At 46.3% G+C, this 13,312-nt stretch overlaps 4 protein-coding genes across 9 annotated transcripts in view; 1 reads left to right on the forward strand and 3 right to left on the reverse strand.

Annotated features, from left to right (window-relative positions):
• Window positions 1–13,312, reverse strand: part of LOC308475059 (uncharacterized protein) — a 343,827-nt gene that overhangs the window by 79,077 nt on the left and 251,438 nt on the right. The window lies entirely within an intron of this gene.
• Window positions 1–13,312, forward strand: part of LOC308475087 (uncharacterized protein) — a 171,835-nt gene that overhangs the window by 4,273 nt on the left and 154,250 nt on the right. The gene's annotated exons all lie outside the window — the stretch shown is intronic.
• On the reverse strand, window positions 1,330–7,110 carry RPS11 (ribosomal protein S11). The gene is made up of 5 exons (XM_081002494.1): window positions 6,979–7,110; window positions 5,276–5,407; window positions 4,309–4,384; window positions 2,115–2,244; window positions 1,330–1,506 (listed from the first exon to the last, which is right to left on the reverse strand). The coding sequence occupies exons 1-5, from the start codon at window positions 6,991–6,993 to the stop codon at window positions 1,383–1,385; spliced, it is 477 nt and encodes a 158-aa protein (XP_080858620.1). The 5' UTR covers window positions 6,994–7,110; the 3' UTR covers window positions 1,330–1,382.
• Window positions 10,101–13,113, reverse strand: LOC308475289 (olfactory receptor 52P1-like). The gene has a single exon (XM_081002349.1). It carries the CDS (start codon window positions 11,537–11,539, stop codon window positions 10,580–10,582), a length of 960 nt encoding a protein of 319 aa, XP_080858475.1. The 5' UTR covers window positions 11,540–13,113; the 3' UTR covers window positions 10,101–10,579.

Here is a 13,312-nt window from a genome sequence, read left to right on the forward strand (position 1 = left end):
GTGGGATCTTTTCATGGACAACATGGGCAGGCTGTAAGTAGCATTCCTTCCCTTTCTCTTCATCTCCTGGGGGGTCCCCTGCCCAGACTTGGCTCTCTGGAGAGGCCTGGTCAATAATAATAATAATAATAATAATAATAATAATTTTTATTTATACCCCACCCTCCCCAGCCAAGGCCGGGCTCAGAGCGGCTTAAAAGCAATAATAAAAACAAGTGAAATGATTACAACTTAAACACAAAATTAAAAAATACAACATCAAAATATTGAAACATTAAAATATTAAAATGTAGCCTCATCGCAGGAGAAGGAAAAGAAAAAAGAAAGAGAGGGAGTTCATTTAGTCAATGAACTGTTGCAACCACATGGAAGAAGCCCATTTCACCCACAACACCTTTTAATAAAATGTCATACATGCATCACATCTGTGTCATACATACATCACTAATCTGTGGGTTAGTAGTGAAGCGAGTGGAGGAAAGAGGAGTTTGTGGTGGTTGGAGAAGAGTTTGGTTTATTGTTTTTCCAGTTTCTTATTTTGTCTACCATTTCATTTAATAATTTTATTTGATTTATTTCTTAGTTTTTTATTTTAACACTTTTATCTTATTGTTCTTTATTTTAATATTTTTTATTTTATTTTGTGCACATATGTGCATATTTTGTATATATTTATTTTGTATATATTTATTTTGTACATAGAGGGGTAGTTAGGGTTAGGCTTAGGGCTGGGGTCAGAGTTAGGCTCGGATGGGCATTTTAGATAGTTGGCTAGTTTAGAGAGGAAGGTGGGATTTTTTCCTGGACAAAATGGGCAGGCTGTAAGTAGGATTCTTTCCCTTGGTCTTGGTCTCCTGGGGGGGGGGTGAGTCCTGGGGTCCCCTGCACAGTCTTACTTAATCTGCAGCAGCATTGAGACTTCTTCATTTAATAGGTTTGCAATGCTTGTTTGCCCCCAGTATTAGTGCTGTAGTTAAGGAAACACTCTTCTAAGCCGTTTTACCCAGGCAAGAAGAACAGTCTCCAGATGTTGCATTTTTAAAAAATGTTTTTTAAAAATCCAATCAACTCCCCTGCTGGTGGGTTAGATATGACCAGCAAACCCCCTTTTGCCCTTCAAAACATAACCACCAGGCAGCCTTACTTTCAAGTAATGCAGATGAAACACAGGGGCATTTATCCAGTCCAAAGCAACAGATGAGCATGGTTCCTTTAACTCTGAAACCCTATCCTAAAAAAGAAAATAGCTAGGTCACCAGCAAGCCGCAAGGGAGTTGTGTCCCCTACCCCCCAAAAAAAACTCCTTCCCCAGAAGTAACAAAATCAAAGGTCTTTACAAAAGGTTTATTTGAGCATCCCAAGGAGAACCATGAGGCGCCACTTTAGAACTTTTGGAACTGCTTCTTGGTGCCAGCAGCCTTGGTCACCTTGAGGACGTTGAACCGGACAGTCTTGCTGAGAGGACGGCACTCACCCACAGTCACAATATCTCCAATCTGCACATCCCTGGAAACATGAGAAAGTAACAACAACTTTAGGGCAGGGATGTAGGAGAGCGCGTATTGAGGGAAAGAAGGGCTTGTTAATTTTTTGACAGAATACAAACTAAGCCTGAGGGAACATGAAAAGACCAATAAATAAATAAATTGTGGCAGATGTGTTGATGAACAGCTTATATGATCCCTAAAACAAATATAAATAAAACACCAACTCAGGTGACAAAAACAACAATAACTACCCTCTAACTGAGCAAGCTTTATGGTTCAGTGACTGCCAGACTGGCATTTTCAGCAGCCTCTCATTCACGAGAGAGCTAGGAAGACCATCGTGAGTTTGTACATCATCACCAACATGCTTGCTAGACCAACCACAAACCCAGTTACAAAAAGTTCTCTGTTATTTGCTCTAAAAGAGGGCTACAAATGTACAGGGGCAAAGATAACTGGTGCTGTTCTTTGTGTGTTGTAATCATTTTATCTGTGTCAGCTTATACAGCACGAAGCAGGAACTGATCTGCAAACCTTATGCGTTTTTCTATAAAGACCTGAAGGAACCAGATAAAACAGTATCTGCACCAGGTCGGGGACGGAAGCTAGAGACCCGCACCCTCTCACCTGAAGCAAGGGGACAGGTGCACAGACATGTTCTTGTGCCGTTTCTCAAAGCGGTTGTACTTGCGGATGTAGTGCAAGTAGTCCCTGCGGATCACAATGGTGCGCTGCATCTTCATCTTGGTGACCACGCCTGAGGGATGGAGGGAGAATGGAAGACGAATGAGACACCTGCTCTGCGAAGGAACAGGCCTGCCTCTGTCCCCCACCCCCTCACCTCTCATGAGTTCCCCCAGGGATGCCTGTGTGTGAGTGGTGGGATGGCAGAGGCACAAAATACCACACAAACACCAATAGAGTGCATTTAGGAGGCTCAATTCAGATGCAGCAGACCTAAAGATAAGGAAAGCACATCTGCTCCTCAGTCCACTCAAGCACCATCAGTTCAGCCACAAGGCAATTTCATCAGAACCCTGTTCACCATGGGCGCTCAGCAGACCATCGTGAGAAAAACATCACTTGCAGCTTGAGAACTGTTGGAAACAGATGTGCAGCACCTCTGGGCTATTGGCAGCAAAATATGGCTCTGCCACACAGCTCTATGGGGGAATGCTCCAAATAATCATTCAAGTGATCTGTTACAAGCCCACCACTTTTCACATAAAATCAAACCAGATGAGGAATTTGGGGGACCTTTCGGATGTTGCTGGACTCCCAACACCAATTAGCCTCAGCCAGCATGGCCCACAGCCAGGGATCATGGGAACTGTGGTCCAACAGTATCTGGAGAGCCAAAGGCTCATCACCTCTGCTTTAAGACTCAATCTAGTTTCCCAGTTACAATAAGGTAGTCAAAAGTAACAAACTTGACCAGTAAAGCTCAATAAAGTCCCAATTGCTTCATTTACCAAAATGGGTCTGGATGTCAAAAGAACATTGGAACAATGGCCACACCAAAATCTCTGATTACAGGATGCTGGGGTCTGTTTCTGAACAGGGAGGCTGCCCTACCGTGCATCAAACACATTTCCTATCCAATCTCAACCCATTTTGACCAATTCTCCCTGCGAAACAATTCCTTAACCCAAGAATTAGCAAACACTTATTCCATCAGGCATTTGTGAGCTGTACGGATTTTACTGTTTTGTTGTTCGTTTAGGCAGTTGTATAGCTTTTAAACTCTATCCATCTTATTGCAGAGTTAAGTTGCATGCTACTTAGGGTGCTTTCTTGTAGAAATCTGGTTTATAAATCCTGAAAACAAAAGGAGAGGGGTTACACCCAAGGCATAAAAATCTTCACGTGCCCTGCATGAACTCCTTGCTCTGCCCTGGGAGTCTGGGAAGAATTTGCTGCCTTGAAGACAGCACTACCATGTGGCAGTAAAGTGGCACCTGTCATCATTGCTGATCAGATGCAATGTCTCTTGCTGGGGCAGATGGGAGTGGTCCATCCACACTGGGAGGGCCACAGGCACCCAAGGTTTCCTTTTCCATGTGGGATTTTTAAATGTACACTTGCTTTACCGTACCATCACTGCAATATGAGTGTGTACTTCATGCTGCTTCAAAACTCACCTTCTGTATTGTTTTTAACTGCTTTTATTGAACAAATGCACCTCTACAAAGCACACAAAGGCTTATTGGTGCGCTGGAAAAATTCAATGCACAGATCACTGTTAAACTTCTCGATGGCTCACAAATGGTGCCATAGATAGATGCAGGAAACAAAAGAATTTCCAGGAAGCAAATCCACCACAGGGCACAAGAGAAACAAGAGATCCCGTATTTTTCGCCCTATAGGATGCACCGGCCCATAGGACGCACCTATATTTTTTTGGGGGGGGGGAGAATTATTTCCCCCCCCCATCAGGCGGGGGGCTGGGGCGGGGGAAGTCCGAGCTTCCCCTGACCCCAGAGCGATGCCGGAGCCGCGCCGGGCTCCGGAGGGTTGTGCGGAGCTGCGTGGACCCCGGGAGCGCAGGCAGCTCTGCGCAACCTTTGGGAGCCCGGCGCAGCTTCGCGCCGGGCTCCCGAGGGTTGCACAGAGCTTCCTGAAGCCTGGAGAGCGAGAGGGGTCGGTGTGCACCGACCCCTCTCGCTCTCCAGGCTTCAGTGAAAGCCTGTATTCGCCCCATAGGACACACACACATTTCCCCTTCATTTTTGGAGGGGAAAAAGTGTGTCCTATAGGGCGAAAAATACGGTAAGTGTCCACATCTTGTACTGTGTTAGCTTTAAACAGCACCTCCTCCTACCTGATAAAATGCGGCCCCGAATCGACACATTGCCAGTGAAAGGACATTTTTTGTCAATGTATGTGCCTTCGATGGCCTGGATGCAAAGAGAGAGTTATCAGAACACAACCAAGGAAGGAGACAACACAAGCACAATGAAGGGCCCCCTTTCTCCTCATACAATTACAGCAATAGTCCTCCCTGTTAAGACCTCTCCCCATTTCTTTCCCAGCCAGAGACAATCTGAAAGGAGAGCTGCTTCTCAGCCTGCCTCCTAATGCAGTCCTGTTCTCAGCTTGACTTCAGCTGATGATGGGAATGAAATTATCACCAAAGGGGTAAAACCTACATCTGGGCTGCTACTTCAGCCCGGAAGTATGTGTGTGTATCTACACTGATCTTACATCATAGAAGCTTCCTGCAAAACCCGCCCCCACAAATCCTTGTTTAGAGAAAAGGATCATGGATGAAAAGGCCAAGCAAGAACCTTTCTCTCTGATGCATTTCCTGCACCTAACAGTAATGTATCTCTTGGAAGTAGGCACATCCCATTATGTGGATGCTGCCAAAAGCAGTGCAGCCCAGACAGAAAGGTCTGCCACCTTGATGATAAAATCATATCCTAGATGCAAGAGGCTGCTATATGAAGAATTAGCCAGGCCTCTTGCTTTTATGCACATGAGCTGACGTCAGTAAGGTCCTATTGGACACTCTCGTCAAAGCCCCTTCACCATTGGGGCTTGGAAGACCATCGTGAGAATGTACATCATACGTCAGCAAAGGGAAACTATCCTACTGTTTAAACATTTGGCCTGATGACTCCACCACATATAGTAATTTATTTTGAGCATACAGGTTTGTACTCAAGTTTCCAAAAAGGAAAGTATAAAAGCGGAAATGTAGTCTACCTTTGTGTATAATTTTACAAACTTCACAGGGCTTAACAAGCACCCTCCCATTGGCCCAAACTGCCTTCTAAGCTCAATACCTCTTTGGGGGTCTTGAAGCCCAGACCAATGTTCTTGTAGTAGCGGGGGAGTTTCTCTTTGCCAGTCTCTCCCAAGAGCACACGTTTTTTGTTCTGGAAGATTGTGGGCTGCTTCTGATACGCCCTCTCAGTCTGCATGTGAGAAAAAAGGAATGAGTTTAGAAAGGAAGAACATAGACTAGATTGTCATCTGTTAAGGGTCATTAGCAGATGAGCAGCTTCTGTGGGTCTTGCAGAGTCCACAGGCAGCTTCTTTGGCTCTTCTGTCTGGTAGGATACACTAGATCATGGACTAGGTGCTGAACTGCACCACAACAAACACTCTTATAACATTGTATACTAAATGGACTAGTTGGCTGCTTTGGGAAGCGGTCTTGGCTAAAAAGTAAGCTGTAGAAGCTTTAACTCCCTTTAACAGAAAAATTGGGCCACCAGGCCTATAGGAGTTAAGAGGATGGTTGTTTCGCATGCTGAAAAGCATATATGGGGCGGGCGCTTGCAAGATGGAATGGAGCAGCCTAGAAATGGGCCATGGTTCACCAGACACATCCTGCTCCATGTGAATATTAGAAGCAGTGTGACCCCAAGTTTGAGCATCTTAGGAAACTGTTCCCAGAAGCAAGAGGGACGAGGTGCCAATAGGAAGGCAGCACATGCAAGCTGGGCCCCAACTACCTTAGGAAGGCACAGCAATTAATTTGGTGTTGCAGAGAATAGTCACCAGCAAAGCTGCAGTCCTCTTGCGATGGAAAGGAGCGGCTGAGCCTAAACAGGCACTCTTTCTTCCTCTGGACCTGGGAAGGCCTCCCCCCCCCTTGCCAGCTGCTTTGAATGGGTGAGGGCAAATTCATGGAGGAGAGGGCCATTGGGTGCCCTCTACAGTTTGAGGTAGGGCTGCCCTTGTGCTCCTGCTTGCTGCCTTCCCCTAATGGGCAGCTAATGGGAACCAGGCAAAGGGTCTTCTTGGTAGTGGCACCCACCCTGTGGAACACCCTCCCACCAGATGTCAAAGAGAAGAACTACCAGACTTTTAGAAGACGTCTGAAAGCAGCCCTGTTTAGGGAAACTTTTAATGTTTAACAGACCACTGTATTTTAATGCTTTGTTGGAAGCCGCCCAGAGTGGCTGGGGAAACCCAACCAGATGGGCGGGGTATAATAAATTATTATTATCATCATCATCATCTCATCAGCCACCGTGAGAAGAGGATGCTGGACCAGGTGATCCCTTTCCGGCCTGATCCAGAACCCCCTTCTCATCGTTTTACAGGAAGCACAGGAGGGGAGAGCACGTGTTGTGCCCGATTTCCAGCTCCTCATAATGGGCTGCAGCGCTGCCCCCCCCCCCGGGCCTGATTCTGCAGCAGGGCCCTCCTTCGTCGTGGTCTTAGGAAGGGGGTCAAGGACCGTTCCCTAAGCCGGGATTTTGGGGGTGGGGTCTCGACCTGCGGACCACGAGGGCGAGCAGAGCAGCCTTGCAGGGCCGCCTGGGCGTTGGAAGGGGAGGCAGGCGAGGGCCGGCGGCGAGGCCCTCCTGCTGCTGAGGGAAGCCGGCCTCGGAGGCCTCAGGGCGGGAGAAAGCAGGAGCCCCCCCTCCCCACTCAGGCCCCCCCACCAATTAACCCCCCAGGCACCCCCTTCCCCGTTTCCAGGGGACCCGCAGTCTCTCCCCCTCCCCCCCGCGTCACGGGGAGCCGCTCCGACCTGCGTGTCCGCCATCTTGGCCGCGCGAGGCGAAAGGAGGATGCGCGGGGGATGACGGGAAACTTATCGCCGTGAGGGGGTGGGGTGGGGAGAAGGAGCCGCGGGAAGTGACGTCAGCCGAGCTCCTCCGTCCCGACCATACAGAGAGGCGGGGGGGATTACTAGGCGGAGCGAGCGAGGAGAGAGGCGCCTGTTCGCCCCGACGTCATCGCGTTGAGCGAAGGCGGGTCCGAGGAGCGCTCAGTTTTTCCGCGCCGATGCCCCGCCCCCTTCTTCCCTAAGAAGCCGCGGCGGCCATTGCTGTGTGGGGCGCCGGCGCGCGCAGCCCGGTCGCGAGGCGCGGGAAGGCGGAGTGGGGGAGGGGCAGAAGAACCTGAGGAGAAAAAATATTTCTCAAAAAAACCCCCGTTTAAATGCTGTTGAAGAGAAAAACTTCCCATATTTCCCTTCTACTCGTAAAAGGGGTCATAGCAGCCGCTCCTTCATTTTTTTTAGTTATGTATATTTAGGCGATGCCTTTTCCGCCGCTTTGCGTGAGAGGAAAATGAGGCGTTTCTGTCGCCTCGGTGCTGCCACTGCGCCAAAAAGAGGCCTCCCTCGACCCTCCTGAGGGAAATTTACATGTGTTATTTCTATAATAAATAATATTTTTTTGGGGGGGGGGGGACTCAGGGCAGCTTTGAGCGAACGGAGACGCCACACAGTTTGGTTTAATTTGGCATTGATTTGGAAAACTTCACAAATAATGAAAACCGCGCAGGTGAAATGCAGCTGTGCTAAAACGCAGAAAAGGTGATGGTTAAAAACAGAATTAAAATGGTGGGGTAGGGGGAAATGCAGGTCCTAAAATGAAGACAGAACAAAACACTCCCTTTGCCAGCCTGCGGCTCTTGCTGTTGCCAAGTCAGCACTTAAAAAAACCCCATAGCTACATGCTTATTTTATTTAGCTCATGACATTTATACATTTCTCAATTGGGGAAAAAATTGCCAGCACCTCAAAGCAGCTTACAAAACCAAACCAAAAAGCCTAATAAAATAATTAGCAAAAACAAAACATTTTTTTCAAAATGTTGACAGGAGTTTAAATGTTTGTTTTATTTAGTTCATACATTTTATATACCACTTGATTGTAACAAGCAAATCTCAAAAGCAGTTTACAAAAACACCCCGTAAGAATATTGCTAAAAACCATTAAAACTTTTAAAAAAGAAATGTAAATTGAAAAAGGCTGAAGTGGGTTTATTGTTTTTGGATGGAGCCAGGATGCAACGTTGGCTCCCAGGTGCCCATAATCTCAGAGGTCTTCATCCAGCTGCCAGCACATCTGTAGGCTCTGGTGAAGGAGACTTTTAAGTCTTTTACGGTCTTTTTGAAATGCATCCTTGTGGAACTTAACTACTACGTAAGCGTTTTAAAACAAAACTTTTGAAAAGATAACAATAGACTAGAAGCAAAACATTTAAACTTGACCAGCTTTCTAAACATCTGGACAGGCTCGTCCAGACAAAAATGTTTTTAGCAGAAGGTGGAAAAGAATACGGCGTGGTTGTCTTGAAACTTCTGTGACAATACTAGAGGGGGAGATTATGCTTTCTCCTTGGAAGCATGTAGGCCAACAACCCCAGGAGCATGTGGCCATTCATTTGTTTGGAAATCCAATTACAAAAGCTTTTTCCAGGTCTTGCAACCTCCTCAAAAGCTTTTGAACACGCAATGTTTGATATGTGGTGATGGTGGGAATCCCTTGTATGGATTAGAACCATATGCAGTTTCTGATGGACTATATGGAACTGGCTGAGATGACCGGCAGAATTCGAGACCAGGAAGAAGGGTTGATGGAAGAAGACTGGAAAAAATTTAAAATATATCTTCAGAAATACTGTAATATAAAAGAATGTTAGAAAAAGGTTGGAAAATTTTATATTAGGCCGTATTGGCAGACATGGCATAATGGAATAAGTAAAAATGAAGTGTAAAATGAGGATAGAGAAGGATTAAATATTTTCGAATGTTAAAATAAGTAAAAGAAAAGAAGGTTAGAAGGATTTGCTGGAGATACGATCTAAACTAGAATACAAAGCAGGGAGGTGAGAGGAAGTCATGGAAATAAGTAAAAGGGAAAAAGGTTGTAAAGGTCTAATTTGATTTTTGTTATTCTTTATTGTGATGCATGTTTATTCTTTGTTGAGGGTTTTTTTTTTTATTGTCTGTTTTTTGTAACGTGTATGGTTTGTTTTTTCTTCTTTTTTTGTAACTTTGAAACTGGAATAAATATTCTTTAAAAAAAAAAAATAGAACCATATGCAGTTTCACCTAACACGCATATTTTGCTAAGCGTATTTCCCCTGATGTATCTTTGTATGTTATTTTCAGTGATGCATGCATTTGCTCACACACTTTCCCCAGTACGTGCATTCTTATACCCATAACTTGGCTGGAGAACTGCATTGCAAAATCTGGAGAAGTGTGAATTTTGAAGGGTGCCTGCTTTTCGGATCTTTTTTTTTTTTTTTGTGAACTGCAAGTTAGTTAGATTAGCCTTTAGATGCAAACTGAATCAAATTTCTTCTCTATCCCTAGGCCATTGTGACATATGCCCCGGTATATGCACCTGGAGCCTGGAGTTGGTGCAGAACACTGAGTTCGTGGTGGTGAGTAGGGCCCTTTACCAGGCACATATATCCATGCTAAAGGATCTACACTGGCTGCCTGTTAGTCAGCAAGCCAGTATTAAGGCCGTGTGTGTGTGTAAGCCCTAAACAACTCTGTACAAGTTGTTGTTGTTGTTATTTATTATCTTCTAAACCACTGTCTCAATTTAAACACAATACAAATTCATTTAAAACAATGAAGTTTTGTGGTAAAGATCCATTTATCCAACTGAGAAAGTCTGTTGGAACAAAAATGTACTCAGTCATTTCCAGAATGTGCAGATAGTACCTGTTGTTACCTTGAGAAGTACCCTATTCCACAGACCAAGACAGCCATTCTAAAAGCCTTGCTCTGAGTCACTGCAGAGGAGGCTTTTGAGATCTTTGAAACTTGCAAGAGAAACTCTCTTGCAGACTACAGTGATCTGCAGACTACAAGACTCTCTTGCAGACTACAGTGTAGATAAGAAATAACTCTCAGGTAACCTGGTCCTGAGCTGCATAAGGACTTGTGTGTTAGGACCAACACCTTGAACTATCTGGAAGATTGTATTCCCCTCCGGTACCTGCTAAAGGGGATTAAGATCAACAAATGGAATTTGGCTAGTCTTGTCTTGACCTAATCATTATTTGTTTTTAGGGGACACTGGTGGCCCTGGTGTAATAGAATGCACTCCCTGTTGAAATACAAGAGACCCCTTGTGTGTTGGCACCTATCTGCACCTGCCTTCCCTTGATCTCTCAGCCTGTCTCTCCTACTTTAATTGCTGTGTTATTTTAGTGCATATTTTAATTATGGGAATTTTTAAAATGTTCATATACTTCATAAGAGATATGATTCTGGTCCAAGACCAAGAGTGAGTGGATTTGTGTCCTTTCTTTTTTCTTTTTGGCATTCACTGCCCCACCAGTGGGTGTCCAGATGCGTCACTAGCCTCTATTTTTTTTTTAGGAGACATCTTTTCTCCTCAGGAGTAAGCCGACCACCTTGTCACGGATCAGCTTGGTCTTCACACCATAGACGATGGGATTGCAGAAGGGAGGCACCAGAATATAGAAGTTGCCGATGAGGATATGAATGTAGGGGGCCACATTGTGGCCAAAGCGGTGTGTGAGGAAGGAGAAGAGGGCAGGTGTGTAGGCCAAGACAATCACACAGATATGGGAGCCACAGGTGTTGAAGGCCTTGGCCTGGGCTTCCCGAGATGGCAGCCTCAGCACGGTCACAATGATCTTTGCATAGGACACACCAATGAATGTTAAATCCAGGCCCACCACCAGCAAGGCCACGGTCAAGCCGTACATGTTGCTGATCACAGTGCCAGCGCAGGCCAGCCTGACGATGCCCATGTGCTCACAGTAGGTGTGGGGGACCACATTGGTTCGGCAGTAAGGCAGCCTGCTGGCAAGGATGGGGAATGGGGCAGTCAGAATGGCCCCCCTGGCAACCGCCAGGCAGCCAATCTTCACGATGGCAGGATTTGTGAGGATGGCCGCATAGCGCAGCGGCTGGCAGATGGCCATGTAGCGGTCAAAGGCCATGGCCAACAAAATGGCCGACTCGATGATGGACAGCGCATGGATGGAGAACATCTGCGTCAAGCAAGCTTCAAAGCGAATCTCTCGTGAGCCGAACCAGAAGAGGCAAAGCATTTTGGGCACAACGGAGGTAGATCCAGCCAGGTCAATGACAGCCAGCATGCAGAGGAATAAGTACATGGGCTCATGCAAGGTCTCTTCCACCCAGATGACGAACATGATGGTGCAGTTCCCCAACACAGTCACCACGTAGATGAAGCAGAGGGGGATGGCCAGCCAGACGTGGGCCGCCTCCAGCCCTGGGATCCCCAGCAGGAGGAAGATTGAAGGGTGGAGGGTGCCATTGTAAGCGCCGCCAAAGGCAGACATATTAGACTGGAGGGGCCTTGGGACTCCTCCTATAGCCTGTGCAAAGGAGAAGCTTCTTGTTAATCTGGAGGTGGGGGAGGCAGGCAACAGTTAAAGGGCATGTTCTGCATCCAGCAAAATTTCACACCACCATTTTGAGGTCTTGTTTCCACCAGCAGGTATAAATTAGCCTGGTTGCTCAACCCCATTCCTGCTGGCAGGAAGAAATACAAGCTTTCAGCATGGCCTAATGGTGAAGGTTGGCAGCGATACAACAGTCGAAAATGTAAGTATTGGGTAACAGCACTCAGGAGTGTGATAGATACTCAGAGCCAATACTCAGATACTAGTGTGCCTGGCTGCCTACATTTAAAGGACGCTAACGTTAATTGAGCATTCAGCGATATTTTCTTCATTTAGTCAAGTAGCAAAATGTATATAGTTATCTCAGCCGCCCCTCCCCCAGCTGCTTCTGCTGTCTCCTGCCTAGTCCTTCCTCACTAGCTGTTCCTGCATTGCAGGGGGTTGGACTAGATGACCCTTGGGATCCCTTCTAACTCTATGATTCTGTGAAACTCTTCAGCCTGAAAAATTTGCACCTTCTTACTCTGCTGGTATAACAGTAGCAACTGGCGATAAGGCTCTTGAGGCCTTTAACAGCTGGATACCCGGCAAAAGTTCACAGATGCAGCTTTCCCCAACTGGATATGTAAATAGTGAGGACCCATAGTCCAGTTGCAGGGCCCAGGAGTTCAAATCCCCACCTGGCGATCTCGGACAAGTCACTGTCTCTCAGCCTCACCTACCTCACAGGGTTGATGTGAGGGTGAAATGGGGAGATGAGAACCAGGTTCACCACCGTGAGCTCCTTGAAATAAAAGGTAGTATAGAAATATAAGAAATACTGCAAGTAAATAAATAAATAAATAAATATGCAGGAAGTCCCAGGCTCAATTCCTAACAGCATCTCCAGTTAAAGGCGTCGGGTAGCAAGAGACAGGAGAGACGTTTGGGAGATTCTGACATGAGATACATCAAAAAAAGAAGTCTCACCCGCTTTGCTTCATCTGCTTTGCCTGTCTATTCCTGGCTTGTTTCTGATGTGCTGCTCTACCCTGTGGAATTATCTAGGGGTGTGTGCATGTGGAGAAAGTTAAACAACAAGAAAATCCCTTGTGGATTTTGCACAGGTAATCTGTGGGCTTAATGTCAGATTCATATTGCCAGCTTCTACAGAATCCATTTGCCTAATACATTATGACATGACATGTCTCTTTTGGGCATATCAGTTATGTGTTGAAAGCTCCCTCATGCTTTTCCTTGGAGAGTACAGTATGCATATAAGATGAGCCCTTCTGGATTAGGGCAATGGGGTCCCAACTAGTCCAGCATCATATTCTTACAGTGGCCAGTCACATGCCTGTGGGAAAGCTGCAAGAAGGACCTGAGGACCACCTCTCTCACCTCCCGTGGTTTCCAGCACCTGGAATTCAGAAGCATTGCTGCATCTATGGCCCCAGACTTAGCAAGGGGGCTTTCAGCTAGAAGATTAAATTGATGTTTTAACAGCAGCCTTTGCCTCTCAGCGTACACTTCCCTGTATATAAAAGCCAGTCCAAGCTGACTTTCCAAGCTGGGTCCAAAGTCTCAGCAGGTCTTCAAGGGAGAATGTATTCTTTCATGCAATTGACTGTAATTCCAGCCCTAAAAAGCCTAATCCCACTGGCTGGGTGAAGACACAGGCTATGGAGATGGTCACCTCTGCCTTCCATGCTGCTTCTGCATCCACCTGAG

This window comes from Podarcis pityusensis (assembly GCF_964106645.2).
Source record: "Podarcis pityusensis genome assembly, chromosome: 4".
NCBI classification, from domain to species: domain Eukaryota; kingdom Metazoa; phylum Chordata; class Lepidosauria; order Squamata; family Lacertidae; genus Podarcis; species Podarcis pityusensis.

Bases quoted from the DNA above. Each gene is read 5' to 3' on its own strand.
- LOC308475289 (XM_081002349.1), bottom strand. From the start codon at position 11,539: ATGTCTGCCTTTGGCGGCGCTTACAATGGCACCCTCCACCCTTCAATC.
- RPS11 (XM_081002494.1), bottom strand. The intron at 2,245-4,308 runs GTAGGAGGAGGT...TCCATCCCTCAG, and splicing joins TCGGGGCCGCATTTTATCAG to GCGTGGTCACCAAGATGAAG. The intron at 1,507-2,114 runs GTGAGAGGGTGC...TCATGTTTCCAG, and splicing joins CACCTGTCCCCTTGCTTCAG to GGATGTGCAGATTGGAGATA.